The sequence below is a fragment of the Lissotriton vulgaris genome, chromosome 2_1 (genome assembly GCF_964263255.1).
Source record: "Lissotriton vulgaris chromosome 2_1, aLisVul1.2, whole genome shotgun sequence".
NCBI classification, from domain to species: domain Eukaryota; kingdom Metazoa; phylum Chordata; class Amphibia; order Caudata; family Salamandridae; genus Lissotriton; species Lissotriton vulgaris.
In genome coordinates, this window is record NC_141687.1 from 1,948,028,304 (window position 1) to 1,948,044,117 (window position 15,814).

A 15,814-nucleotide genomic window follows, 5' to 3' on the forward strand; every position below is an offset into this window, starting at 1 on the left:
GTTTAGTCTTTGGCATGAGTGCATCTACCCTCGAGATATTCCTGGTACGCCTGATAGCTCCTTCTATCAGAGTACTGCTATATCCTCTTTGCAGGAATCTCGCTTTGCTAGCTTGTTGGGCCAGAACACATTCCAAATCGGAACTACAAATTCTATATATATATTCACTGAAAAAACCATAGGTTATAGACCATATATAGTTAGGAATTTGCATTTACAAAACCTTGAAAATTCACTGAAAAAACCATAGGTTATAGACCATATATAGTTAGGGATTAGCATTTACAAAACCTTATTTTATTCGCACAAAACCATTGAAATTCCATATATAGTTAGTTGCACTAACAATATATCGCGGACCCGCAATCCACTGCTAATGATGTCACATATTACATCATTCATGACATGGTCAGTGACATCACTGATGACATCACTGATGACATCTCAAATGACATCACTGATGACATCACTGACATCTCATTTTACATTACTGATTACATCACTGATGATATCATTTATGTGATAATACAATGAACATCTTCAGACTCTAATATAACCTTAGATACACTCAGTGTAAACAGACACTCACAGACTGTCACACATCCATGGAGTTACTCACACACCTAATCAGTCATGCAAAGAATCAATCACACCTCCATTTCCTCAACTATACAGTTATACACACCTTACTTATTCAAACATATACTAACACATATTTACTCTCTTATACAATCCCTGATACAAGTAGCCCGTGAGACGCCTCATGATGCATCGCATAACCGTGACGTATCGTCTCTGCAGCGCAAACCAAACCCGTAACGTAAGCGCGCCAGAGCACGCTTAAAGATATATATATTTTTTTTTAACCTTAATTAGACAAAATCCACACGTGCACATATCACAAACGTTCAAAAAACACAATATGTCGGACTCCCGTTACGCTGCCGGTTAGCTGCCCGGTTAACGTACCGGGAAGCACCTTTACCGCAAAAAATCGCAATTTTTTTTTTCTTTTGCCCCGCGGGGAACTTTAATAGCCCCCTCATCAATCCTAGGGGTTCAGGAGGGGTCTACCTTACCCCTTTACTTCATTTACACCTTTTTTTTTCCACCTCTTGTCTCTCGATCCTAGCGAGAGACAAGATGGCGGCCGCTCCGGACTGTTTACAATGTTGACAGCCAATCAGCTAGTCCTCAGACTCCCGTTACACTGCCGGTTAGCTTCCCGGTTAGCTGCCCGGTTCGCGTACCAAGACGCGTCTCTACGGCGAAAAAAATCGCAATTTTTTTTTTTTTTTGGGCCCCGCGTGGCTCTATAATATCCCCCTCATCAATCCTAGGGGGTCAGAAGGGGTCTACCTTGCCCCCTTTCCCTCATTTCCCCCTTTGTTTTGGCCTCCTCTTGTCTCTCGATCCTACCGAGAGACAAGATGGCGGCCGCTCCGGACTGTTTAGAATGTTGACAGACACCGGAGAGCCAATCAGCTTCGCATCGCAAAGTTCCGTTACGCGAAAAGTACGCGAACCGGAGCGCTGCCCGGAGCGCTGTTACAGATATATATCTTATTTTGGACGTTAATTTCTCAAAATCCACTGGAGCACATATATTGAGACCTAGCAAAGGCATATCGGGCTAACAGTCCCTACAATTTTGCCAAGTTTCGTGCAAATCCATTCAGCCGTTCGAGCTAAAAGTGAGGCCAACCGCCCTATGGAAAAATGAATGGGAAAAACGCGTTTTGGGACCCCCCTTTTTTCTCGGCCCCCCCTTGACGACCCCCCCCCAAATTTTCAGGGGCTGCTCAGAAACAAAATGTGCCATTTTCCTGAAAATTTCAGCCAATTCCGTCCACAAACGCCAAAGTTATTAGACATAGAATTTTCAAAAGTCCCATAGGAAAAAAATCCTAACTATACATACCTACTGGCTATCGCCAGTAGGTAATATATATATATATATATATATATATTACCTACTGGCTATCGCCAGTAGGTAATATATATATATATATATATATATATATATATTCATATATATATATATTCAATGAAAAAACCATAGGTTATAGGCCATATATAGTTAGGAATTAGCATTTACAAAACCTTATTTTACTCGCATAAAACCATTGAAATTCCATATATAGTTAGAAGCGCTAACTATATATCGCGCACCCGCAATCCACTGCTGATGATGTCACATATTACATCATTCATGACATGGTCAGTGACATCACTGATGACATCACTGATGACATCTCAAATGACATCACTGATGACATCACTGATGACATCACTGATGACAACACCCAGTGACTGTATGTTTCTGTAAAGTTAAAATATGTTTCACATATTGAAGAATGAGTGGATGTATAAGTGTCTGGATGAAGAATTTAGTAGGTGCATGACTGACTGTATGAGTGAGTGATTAAATGTGTCTCACTGAGTGCATGGGTTAGTGACTAAACTGTCTTAATTTGTGCATCAGTATGTTTGTTGTTGTGTAAGCTGCTGCATGTGTTGATCAGTAGCTATAAGAGTGGCCATATGGGTTATTGATTGGTTGCCCAAGTATTTGAATGGGAGGCTGAGTGTGTGTGTGGGTGGCTGGGAGGTGCGTGACTGTGCATAGATGTGTAAGCAGTTGATTCACTAGGAGTATGAGTTCAAGAGTGCATGTGGAAACAGCTATATGGGCGGTTGACTATGCATGGGTGTGTTGGTGAGTGAATGGATTTCTCATTGCTACATGAGCAAGTAAGTACGTATGTAAAACACAATACATGTGAGAGTTGAGATATATAAATAACTGAACATAAGAGCCAGTGAATGTGTGAGTGGCTGTATCGATCACTGTGAGCTTGTATCAGGGATTATATAAGAGAATAAATATGTGTTATTATATGTTTGAATAAGTAAGATGTGTATAACTTTATAGTTGAGGAAATGGAGGTGTGATTGATTCTTTGCATGACTGAGTAGGTGTGTGAGTAACTCCATGGATGAGTGACAGTCTGTGAGTGTCTGTTTATACTGAGTGTATGTAAGGTTATATTAGAGTCTGAAGAGGTTCATTGTATTATCACATAAGTGATGTGATCAGTGATGACAAATGAGATGTCATCAGTGATGTCATTTGAGTTGTCATCAGTGATGTCATTTGAGATGTCATCAGTGATGTCATTTGAGTTGTCATCAGTGATGTCATTTGAGATGTCATCAGTGATGTCATCAGTGATGTCACTGACCATGTCATGAATGATGTAATATGTGACATCATCAGCAGTGGATTGCGGGTGCGCGATATATAGTTAGCGCTTCTAACTATATATGGAATTTCAATGGTTTTATGCGAGTAAAATAAGGTTTTGTAAATGCTAATTCCTAACTATATATGGCCTATAACCTATGGTTTTTTCATTGAATTTTCAAGGTTTTGTAAATGCAAATTTCTAACTACATATCCACTATAACCTATGGTTTTTTCTGTGAATTTCATTGGTTTTTTAATAGCAAATATGAAAAGCTTTAAAATGTCAAGTACGTGATAGATAAAAACATTTTCGTATTTATGCACGCTGATGTGCTTTGAACGCTGCACCCCCCCCCCCTCCCCTCTTTTGTCTTAGTAGTACTCTCTCTTTGCAGATACTGAAGGGTAGTTAACGCAGGCCTTTACCCCCGTTGTAATCCGTCGTGCCTCCTTGTCTCTCCATTTGATTGATTGTTGTCCAAGCATTTACTGTTTTAGAATTGGTTCTCTTTGGATCATTCTCTATTTACAAACAAGCACAAAGTCGCAATACTCTGTTTAGTCTTTGCAGATAGTGAAAAATCGTGTAAAATAATAAAAGTAATCGAGCAAAATCAGTAGGCCACTAATTAGATCTCTTTTTGACCTCGCTAAAATAGAAATATTAGGAACAACCCTTCATGAGAAATACGAAAATAGTGAGATGAACTGAGCTCCACACCATGAGGGCTGTAAGACAGCTCGGCTCCATCACCCATACCGCACAAAATAACGACAAACCCTATGCAAATATTAAAAATATAGACAACACACCAGCAAAGAAACAGGGTAAAACATTTTATTAAAAAACTATTTACATAACGTTGTTTTATAAGATGATGTCAGTAGTGGACCGATGTGTGAATAGATCGAAAACAGCACAAGGCTCCAAGATCCAGATGGCAAGCTCCTGGATGTTGGGTGCCATAGTTTAGAGTTCTGAATTTCAGCCTTTTTCAATGCCTGTGCTTTGTTGAATCAAAATGGCGGCTTGACACAAAGCTGACTCAAGCGTTGTTACTGATGCTATGCAGACCAAAACTGGTTTTCAGTTTGTACATTTTTCTAGATTTTTCAATCCAAGTTTGGTTGACTTTGTAGAACGATGGCTTCAGATTTTCAACATACGGTGTGGTGGCGCTGACTGGGAGGGGGCGCTTCGCTCCTGCCCCCTCCCCAAGTAAGATTTTCATACGTGAAAGTACGTTAATGGTTTTGGTCCCTGAGATGCTTCGATGTCACTACCATTCTCAAATAGCATAAGTTCTGGATGTTGGGTGCCATAGTTAAGAGTTCTGAGCAGTGCTTGTAACACTGTCTGAAGCTTATTTCCACCTACTGCAGCTTCACTATTCTCAAAGTAAGTGAGTGTCGTTTGTGGACCTGACTGCATTAGAAAACAATGTGATATGTTACCTTCCTAAACAGCTTGACGGAGGCCCCTGAGGGGCGGTGTGATGGCCATGGACTCGGAGAAGACGCTTGGCTCCGACACCCTCCCCAAGTCTTATAGCACTGGTGTAGCCTGAGATCGCCCCCAACATAGGCGGCCGGCTCCCGGGGTCCGGCGGAACTTTTTGCCTTTTGATGACTCTTCAATTCTGGACCTTGTCCCACAATCCGTTTGACCTGAAGACAAGCTGTAGTGGGGCGCCCCTTTATCGTTTTAGTTGCCATTCCGCCCGCTTTTGCTACACTGTGCCTCTTCCGCCATTCAGCTGTTTACCGCCCGCTCTTGCGACTACAGCGTCTCGCTCACCATGTAGTTGAGATGCGCCCGCTCTTGCGGTGCAGCGATAGGCGGCTGCCACAGGACTCTCAAAATGGCGGCCGGCTCTTCGGTTTTGGGCCTGGTCCACTAAAATGGCCCTGGGACACCTTGGAACTCGGACGCTTGTCTGCTAGGGCTTGGGTCCCATTCTCGAAAAGCGTCCCCTCAGCCGTGAAGATTCTACAAAAGTCTTGGGGGCCTCCGACTCCCGCAGGCTTCTGGTGGGGAGCGGCTGCCATGATTGCTCGTGGAATGGCCACGACGGAGCTACGAGATGGTAGTGGTCTCATGCTGACGCCAGCTTTAGTCTGAAACATCCAGAAACACTGTAGACTACCAATTCGATCAGTTCCGGTAGCGCCCCAACATGACCCGGAAGAGAAGAACTTGCCCTCCCCTCTTTGACTGATGGTTCTTGTTGCCTGTCCCCTCTGTTGTCATTTAACAGAACTTTTTGGACTGCTGAAAGGGGTTGTGTTGTGAACGCTGGTTGGTGGAGACATTTTGACTATATTCTTGACCTACGTTGTCGCGTAATGCGTTTTATGACACGCCGCGTTAGCGCACCCGGAAGTGATCCGAGGCGCGGCGCGCAGCGCGTAACGTAAGCATAACAGGTCATGTGACTTGTTAATAAAACTTTTCATTGGTTCATTTTACTTTTGTTAATTTAATGATGAAAAGCTTGGTCATATGACCTAAAAATTACGCTTTTTATTATTTTCGAACAATATTTTTTTTTCAAACATATGTTATAATATTCCAGGCTAATGTACTTTCCCGGAAAATTTACAACTGTCTTGCAAGTAAAATATATTCCTTTTTCGAGAAAAAGGGCGTTTCTTCCTTCCATGACGGGGCCGTTGAGTAAAAGAGATTCGGCCTGCTGTCTTAGTCGCCGATACGCCTGATTATCAGATTCTTATCGATCACTTTATGTTGCAGGAGTGGAAAACACAACTGCCCTTGACCATTTATCTTTACTGCGTTCCTACATATTATAACTTTTATCCGTCATGTAATTGGACTGCTTTATTTCACTTGCCTTTTACTGATTCGAAAACAGTCACTAAAAGTAAAAACTTTACAAATGTAAATACTACTACCGAGTTTTGTTTTAAAAACCTTTATTGTGAAAATGTCAGTATACAAATACGGGCCTATAACCACGTGGGCCGGCCACGGAGCAAACTGAAATCGCATATGATGAGGAGACATTTACACTGTAGAAGAACGTAACGAGCGGGCCATTAGGTGACAAGAACAAAGGTGTCTAACAGTTGCGGAATCGGTGGACGTACATTTTGTAATTAAAATACGACAGGGCCACTTACAATAACATTTTCTAGATATACATTTGCGGGCAAGGAGTTACGAGTCCCATTTATACCGGCGCCATTTTGGGCGAGGCCGGGCAGGTCCAAGATATAGTCAAAATGTCTCCACCAACCATCGGCCAGACCAGAACCCATTTCGGCCCTTTATGCTACAAGATGGTGTCTTCCATTCAGAAAATATTGGTGGCAGCATTTTGAAAGGAAACAGAAACAGCCGTTCTCGAGTTTCACATTGTTACATTTAGGAAGAATGTTGAAGAGTAGTATGTGGTAAATCTGAAGCCACTTTTCTACAAACTCTCAATCAGACTTGAATGGAAAAAAAAAACCTGAAGAATGTACAAACTGAAAACCAATTTTTGTCTGTATAGCACCAACAGTAACGCTTGAGTCAGCTTTGTGTCAAGCCGCCATTTTCATTCAATCAATAGCGTCCCCCTGCACACATTCAGGGACCTGGTCGTGTCTTCAGATGAAACGCATTGTAGGAAAAGAAGCAGAAAAGAAAAGGCAAAAAGTTCCGCCGGACCTAGTGAAGCTGCAGCAGGTGCAAATAAGCTTCAGACAGTCTTCAACTTACTCTGATTCTTATAATAAACTTCAGATAGTCTTACAAGCACTGCTCAGAACTCTCAACTGAGGCACTCAACATCCAGGACTTGCCATTCGGATCTTAGCGCCTTGTATTTTTGTTTTGTTCTTGATGGAGGGGAAACAACAAAAAACAGGCATTGAAAACGGCTCAACTGGAGCAAAAAAAAAATTACTTCTTGGGTGCATTAGGGCATTTATGATTTTCGAATGCCGTATTCATCAGGTTGATGCTCATGTTGCCATAGGACAGCATAGCATTCACCTTCTTTGATCCAGGAGGGATGGAGAAAAACTGCCAGATGAAACTTGAAACTTGGCCATCCAGATCTCGGCGCGTTCGACTCACTGTACCGCAACAGTGACCGCAACTCAGCTGGACACGCCGTCTTTCGGCGCAGCATTGTAGGATGGCCACACCAGTGCGGCAATTTGCTAGACACCACCTCGGTGCCATCCGGATCTCGGCGCGTTCGAGTCACTGTACCGCAACAGTGACCGCAATTCAGCTGGACACGCCGTCTTTCGGCGCAGCATTGTAGGATGGCCACACCAGTGCGGCAATTTGCTGGACACCACCTCGGTGCCATCCGGATCTCGGCGCGTTCGAGTCACTGTACCGCAACAGTGACCGCAACTCAGCTGGACACGCCGTCTTTCGGCGCAGCATTGTAGGATGGCCACACCAGTGCGGCAATTTGCTGGACACCACCTCGGTGCCATCCGGATCTCGGCGCGTTCGAGTCACTGTACCGCAACAGTGACCGCAACTCAGCTGGACACGCCGTCTTTCGGCGCAGCATTGTAGGATGGCCACACCAGTGCGGCAATTTGCTGGACACCACCTCGGTGCCATCCGGATCTCGACGCGTTGTGCTGCCTTCGGCCTATTCGCACATCGGTCCGCTACTGACAGTGACCGCAACTCAGCTGGACACGCCGTCTTTCGGCGCAGCATTGTAGGATGGCCACACCAGTGCGGCAATTTGCTGGACACCACCTCGGTGCCATCCGGATCTCGACGCGTTGTGCTGCCTTCGGCCTATTCGCACATCGGTCCGCTACTGACGCCGCCTCACGTGCCAACGGATTTTCTACGCTTTTTGTAGCCCTATGCCGCAGAACAGGTCATGTGACTTGTTTATAAAACTTTTCATTGGTTCATTTTACTTTTGGTTTCCTAAAGATGGAAGGCTTGGTCATATGACCTAAAAATAACACTTTTCATTGGTTTAGAACATTTTTTTTCCCAAACGATGAAAGCCCCACCTTGTTTCTGGATCATTCAGACTGAAGCTGGCGTCAGCATGAGAGCACCACCATCTCGTGGCTCCGTCGTGGTCATTCCGCGAGCAATCATGGCAGCCGCTCCCCACCAGAAGACTGCGGGAGTCGGGGGCCCCCAAGACTTTTATACAATCTTCACGGCTGAGGGGACGCTTTTCGAGAATGGAGCCCAAGCCCTAGCAGGCAAGCGTCCGAGTTCCAAGGTGTCCCAGGGCCATTTCAGTGGACCAGGCCCAAAACCGAGGAGCCGTCCGCCATTTTGACAGCCATGTGGCAGCCGCCTATCGCTGCACTGCAAGAGTGGGAGCAACTCCACAACATGGTGAGCGAGACGCTGTGGCCGCAAGAGCGAGCGCAACTCAGCTAGATGGCCGCCACCTGGGGAGGCCCGTTCACGCCGCCTCCCCCCCCCCCCCCCCCGGGCCGCCGCACGCCAATTTTCGGAGCAGCATTGTAGGATACCAAAACCAGTGCGGCAGTTTACTGGACATCACCTGGGTGCCTGTCGTACATGTTGTGTCAGCCATGTGACACTGGACACAGACCGCTACTGACGAGGCCTCCCCCCGCACCACCCGGGACGCCCCACGCTGTTTTTCTGTGCTGCATTGTAGGATCCCTAAACCAGTGCGGCACCCAGGCGACATCACCTGGGTGCCGTCCAGAACTCTGCACGTTGTGCTGCCTTGGGACTATTCGCACAACAGACCGCTACTGACGAGGCCTCCCCCCGCCCCACCCGGGACGCCCCACGCCAATTTTCAGAGCAGCATTGTAGGATCCCTAAACCAGTGCGGCACCCAGGCGACATCACCTGGGTGCCGTCCAGAACTCTGCACGTTGTGCTGCCTTGGGACTATTCGCACAAAAGACAGCTTCTAACCATTGTTGCTTTTTGTGTTAAGAAATGTTTAAATGTTTTTAGTTTTTGTTCTGTTCATTATCGTTAAAAGTTAATAAAGTTTTATAACCTTAATTTGTTGGAGTGTTATCTATTTTTTGAAAAACGGGTGAATGGGGCCTTGAATCGGGTTATTGTCATGTGTGGGCTTTGGAAGTGTGCTGCTGCAGGATCGGACATTTCAAACTCAAATGCACGTTCTTTTTCTTACCTTTCCGAAGCATGGAGCGCAATAGCAGGCAGAGAAAGGGTGATGCACGTGTTGAACACTACCTGACCTGGCAAGTTGCTGGCAGTGCCCCCCCGCCCGCTCCTGAAAGAGGGCACACACACACCGCCGCCCCGAGTACTTCACAAATCTTTAAAAGACCATGCGCTTGTTCATGAGGCTTAAATGGTTTATCACCTCTTCTAGAACCCCTGCATCGACCCTCTGACGTTTCATGGAAAAATTACCATGTAACACAATAGCAAGCCCTGTCGGCTGAAACCCCCAAGGAATCGTGGGGCATATTATCAAGGGGGTTTATCTCCGCTTTTTTGGCTTTAAAAGCCATGAAAGCGGAGATAAAATTATCTCCCTATTACCAAGCTGTCGCTAACACCAGTTAGTGACAGCTAAAAGGAGATAGCGACCATCTTGGGCCCCGCTTTGCATGTCAGTGATATTTATCACTAATGACATGCAAAGTGGCGTGCCAAGATGTTAGCGACTGGAAACAGTCCCTAACATCGCTACCTTCTATTACCAACTTTTGGAGATATTCGCGCTAAGCGCGAATATCTCCAAAATCTAACACCTGCCCTGAGCAGTTCTTAGCCATGTTATCCAATGGGAGGTGGATAACATGGCTAAGAGCATTAGGTCAATAATACATGAATATCGCTGACTTTTCTGCGATAATAGCAAGGTTTATCTGCGATAAAAATCGCCGATGTGCGGCGATAATTTTTGTCTCTAAACAAGTTAGAGACAAAAATTATCGCTAGTTGTTCGTAATATGCCCCCGGGTTTTTGCTTGCAGAAATCGGGAGGCGGGAGACTAGCACTGAAATCAGTAGTCACACGCCTAAATCAGGAGGATTGGCATGTCTGAATTCTCTACAGCTGGGGCCATAAACTACATCCGCAGGGTTAGGTGATATCCTGGGACCAGCCTGGCATCTAAAATGGCTGCCGTGCACGACAAAATTGTGCAATTCGAAAAGATGGCGCAGCCGCTGGAAGAGATGTATCAACATATATCAGCCTCCTCAGCCACCCTCAGGAAACATAGGGGATTAGGATACGTCTCCCGCACCCCCTTATACCTAGTAATTTAATTAACGAAGCACAAAATGGCGAATTCCCGTTTCGCTACCAGTTTGCGGCCCAGTTCGCGGCCCGTGAAGCGCTTCTACCGTGAAAAATCATTTTTTTTTTTATTTTCCCCACGGGACCCTTTAATAACCCCAACAACATTCCTAGGGGGTCAAGAGGGGGATACCTTGCCCCCTTTCATTAAATTCCCCTTTCGTTTTCCACCTCTTCTTCTCTCTCGATCCTACCGAGAGACAAGATGGCGTCCGCTCCGGACTGTTTAGAATGTTGACAGACACCGGAGAGCCAATCAGCTTTCTGCGCGCAAAGTTCCGATAAGCGAAAAGTAAGCGGACCGGATCGCTGCCCAGAGCGCTGTTACAGATATATATCTTGGTTTGAACGTTAATTTCTCAAAAACTACTGGAGCACATATATTGAGACCTAGCAAAGGCACATCGGGCTAACAGTCCCTACAATTTTGCCAAGTTTCGTGCAAATCCATTCAGCCGTTCGAGCTAAAAGTGAGTCCAACCGCCCTATGGAAAACTCAATGCAAAAAACGCGTTTTGGGACCCCCCTTTTTTCTCGGCCCCCCCTTGACGAAACCCCCCCAAATTTTCAGGGGCTGCTCAGAATCAAAATGTGCCATTTTCCTGAAAATTTCAGCCGATTCCGTCCACAAACGCCAAAGTTATTAGACATAGAATTTTCAAAAGTCCCATAGAGAAAAAATTCTAACTATATATACCTACTGGCGATAGCCAGTAGGTTATATATATATATATATATATATATATATATATATATATATATATATATATATATATATATATATATATATATATATATATATATATATATATATATATATATATATATATATATATATATGGTTTTATATTGTAGTGCAATCCTGAAGAAGTTTGGCTGAGGCTCTAATAATTTTTTTATAGATTTAAACAGAAAGCTAATTTGAGACAAATTAAGAAGATAAAAGCATCTTTGAATTTTTGACTTTTTTTCTTTTGGGTCCATGGCCAAATGTGTAATTCTGATTTATTTTTATATTTACTTGTCTAACAATTACCTTTACCTTTAGTTATTCTGCACTAATTAAATGATAGTATCTTTGCAATTCACTTTTTAAACTTGTGGCTTCTTATCATAAAGTTTCATAACACCATTGTTATGATTATCCTTTCATGACCAGGTTGGTGGCACCACCTAAACAAATCATCCTTCTACGGACTCCGACTGGTCAGAAGCAGGCTTCATGCTGACCTGTCCCAGTAATTTAGCCCAGGAGTAGACCAGTGCCACTATTGCCTGTTTTCCCCACTATGTGAGATTAATGGCTATCAACATGGTTCTCATGGCTAAGACAAAACTTTCACATGTAAAGCCCTTTGGCTTGGATCAAAGATGTGATCTCAAAGCAAAGACCTGGAACTTCCAATTCCCTCAGTGGGAAAGACATACAAAGGAGGATACGGTCAAGAAAAGGCTACCTTGAGTTGCATATGTTTAGGATTTTAATTATTTATTAAAATTATCAAATGTGATCCATTCCTATTAAGGGTTGGAAATATCATTTTAAGGCCAAAACAAAAATCACACTGATGGTGCACAACCAGCCCAGATTCTAAAACCTTGCGCTAAGGCAATTGCTCTTGCAGGAATTTTACTTCTGCACAAGTTTGTGTGCGCGCACACATGCACATGTAATGGCCTATTGCTCCAAGCACTAAATAAGATGCAATTAATGTAGAATAGAACTGTCAGGGTTAGCATCAATTGACACAACGGGAATAAATAAGGCGCTCTTTATGAAATTCCAGTTGCCAGTTATGATATTGATGGTCTTAACCACTATGTGCAGCGCTATAACAACATTTCCAGACGATATTTAAGATCTGAAAAATCAAACCTACTAATTGTCATAGCAGCCGACAAGAAATGCTGTGGAGAGCGAAGTTGGTCTATTCAAGACTCATTCACAGAACTTAGCAATGAACCTGACCATCTACAGTTAAGAAAGAAAACATTCACCTCAGTGAATGTGAAGGGGTTAGAACACTATGTGGCGAGTGGCACTAAGGAGGGGTCAGACTAGATGTTGTTCCTAAAAAAACGCACACATAACATGAAAGAAAAAGTATTGTTGTTGTACTATCTTATGCACGAGGGAACACAAACATATATGGGCCTGCTAAATAAAAATCTATAAATAAATTGAGGAATAGTTTGAGTTTATATGCATCTGTAAAACACTCCAATCCTAAAATCACTACTTTGTTTTTTCAAAAACCAATGAGAAATCCAATTTGTAAATGTGACCTTGAATAAGACAGGTGTAAATTGTGATCAATATTCTAATCTTAACTTGAAAAAGTATGTTGGGTACCTTCAAAACTGAAAACATCGTCATCACCCAGGGAACTCTGCTGTGCATAACTTTTGCTTGAGGACGACACATTTCTGCAGCCAAAAGGTGATTCAGACCCTTGTTGCTCTGTTCCGATTTGGTCTTTAACTGCATTTTTGACAATATCAAAGTCACTGAAACACGGCACCTCTTCTGTGGATTTTTCTGGAGATAGGAATTCATATCTGCGTTTTCTAGATTTCAGTCCATAGGCTGAGATTGAAGTGCTTTCTTCTGCTTTAAAATTCCAATCTGCGACAGGAGACTGTTCTGGAAGCTGGGATACACCATCTAATTCAAATTCCCCCAGTCCCGCTGTCTTGCTGCTGGTTCCTGAAACAGAAGTTTCGCTCTCGTTTTCAGTTAGAGACACTGTGTTAATACAATCTTGATTTTTTCCATTCTTCACGCTAGCATTAGAGCAAATGACAACAGCTTTCTTTCGTCTGGGCCAGTTCTTTATTGTTTCTGTAGTCTTTTCTTTATGCTTAGGGGATGGGGTCCAAGGAACACCCACATCTGTACAACATGGAGAGGTGGTGTTAGATGTGCCTCTTGTTGGCGTGTAAGACTGACATATGTATGTCTGTATTCCACTCTTGCCAGGTGTGTTGCAAGAGGAACGACAAAAAGATGGAGAGACACAGACTGATTCCACCTTGTTTGCATGCCTTCCACACCAGGGGCTATTGGGCTCGCTGAAAGGACTTTCATCGCCTATTTGTTTGTGGGATACAGTACTAGTTTTCTTCTGCAATAGCCGAATGTCTGGGCTTGAGCAAGAGTCTGTTCTTTTTATTCTAAGTTTCGGTAAGCCAGAGGCTTGCATTTCTAATTCAACTTCATAGGTTGGAGTGCCGGCAGGGACAAGCTTCTTTTGACTTTTAGGAGTGGAAAAGCTGGAAGGAATTTCTTGTGTTACAAGGAGTGCTGCAGCTCCTCTTTGCTTCCTGTCAGGGGTACAACGGAGCTCATAAGAAGGTGGTGAAACTAAGTCTCCTTGCTTTTCTGTAATCCCTGGTTTAGCCGGCAATGGCTTCTGAGCATCAGCATGTGAAGGCTTTCGCGTAACTAGGAGTTTCATTTTCAGCCCTGACCCTTCTGTTGGCAGAACCTTAGCCTCTGCGATATCAATGCTTTCGTCCATTTGAGAACTAGATGTAAGAGAGTCAGATGCACTAGAAATGGTTAAAGAAGACGAATCTAGTCTTTCACAGACAACACGAACTTCTGATGTTAGCTGGCTGTTTATGGAATAATTTAGCAAAGAGATACCACTGTTAATTACTTTGACATTTTTTGTTGGCGATATATGACTAGCATTCAACACTTTTTCTGAAGGTGGCAACGCTTGTAATGACTCCTTTTTTGGAAAAAATAATCTTTTATCATTATCAGAAGATTTTGCATCTTTCATAGTCTTGAAATTACGAGGAGATAAAGTGCTCCCTTCACATTCAATACCTTTTTTTCTTGTAGAACAATTCTCTACTTTAGAAGGAGATTTATACGTGGCCTCAAATTTTGTTGGAGTTTGAAGTTCACATATAACTCTAGACGTGGAGTCTGAAGCGATACCAGAAGTTGGAAGCTTTGAACTGCTAGATAGCATATCAGAAGGTGAACTGAGTGAAGATGACGATCGCAATGAGGACTTTAATGGTGATGAAAAAGAAGGGACCAGCTGTGTATAGGGGGTTTTAGGGGAAGCCATATTGAGTTTCCCGGGTGTTATAAGTGAAGGGGAAACCATCCCACAGTTTAACTGCGATTCTTTGCTTGGAGTACTGGACACCAGTTTGTTAGTTGTAGCATCATGGTTCTTTTGGGGAGTGCACAGCTCCTGCACATTGACATCCCAAACTTTAAATGGAGATTTTTCAGGCGTATCTGAGGCTGGCAATGTATCAGGTTTTTGAGGGCTTTTCAAAACATTCTTTTTTGGGCTATAAACATTTTGCACATTTGTTTCCGCAATTTTAGCTGGGTATTTGGCCAATTTCGGAGATTGTGAGCGCGTAGGACTACAGAAGGCAGACACTTTCTGGGCTGCAGCCATGTAGCTTTTGCTTGGGGTACAGAAACCATGCAGCTTCGTTTCTACAGAGTCAGCGGGACATGTTGGCAAGTGTGTATCTTTTTCTACTTTAGTACCTGAGGCGATTATCTGTTTCAGTTTATGAGGAGTTAAATCAGGGTTCTTCTTGGGAGTGCAAAGCTCTTGCATGTTTGTTAGAAGAACTTCCGGTGAGAGCGTTTCCAAAAGCAAAGTGTTTTTTAAAGATGCACTTGAGGTGGACAGGGTCTCTAATGTGTGAGGGATTCGCAAAGTACATTTTCTTGGAGTACATTGGTCTTGAGTCTTAGATTGCAAAACATCAGCTGGAGAGCTTGAGGGTTTCAAAGACTCCGTGATCGCAGGATCAGGTGAAGCTAAATGTGTTTCCGTCTTTTGAGGGGTTCTCATGGATTTTGTGCTTGGAGTATGTAAACCTTGAACTCTTTTGTCTTCTATTTTGGTTGCAGACTGTTTCATCGGAGATGCTCTATTTTTCGATTTAGGAGTACTTTCCTCAGATAAAGTTTTTCTAGATGCTCTAAAAGGACTTGTAACAGCAACTTCATCAGCGTTTTTAAAAGGAGAGCAATCAATCAATGAACAGCTGCGCTTTTGAGTGGTTATTTGTACTAACGGATCGCTTTTACACTCTCCATGCTTAGGTGAGAAATACTTTTCCAAGCTTTTAACTGACTTTGACTGTGCACTCACTGCATTTTCCATCTTTCTTGGTGTCCTGCAGTCAGTGAGAAGTACACAAGGAGATTTCCAAATAATTTGATTTGAGGTAACTGGGTCCATGAGTTCCTCTGATGATTTGCTGGAAATCTGCAAACAAAGTTATGCATGTT

At 43.5% G+C, this 15,814-nt stretch overlaps 1 protein-coding gene across 1 annotated transcript in view; it reads right to left on the reverse strand.

Annotated features, from left to right (window-relative positions):
* LOC147733535 (treslin-like) overlaps positions 1-15,814 on the reverse strand; it is a 542,019-nt gene that overhangs the window by 138,776 nt on the left and 387,429 nt on the right. Inside the window, exon 16 of the mRNA XM_086956935.1 lies at positions 12,884-15,791. Coding sequence (XP_086813061.1) covers positions 12,884-15,791 — 2,908 coding nt within the window. The remainder of the gene's footprint in view (positions 1-12,883; positions 15,792-15,814) is intronic.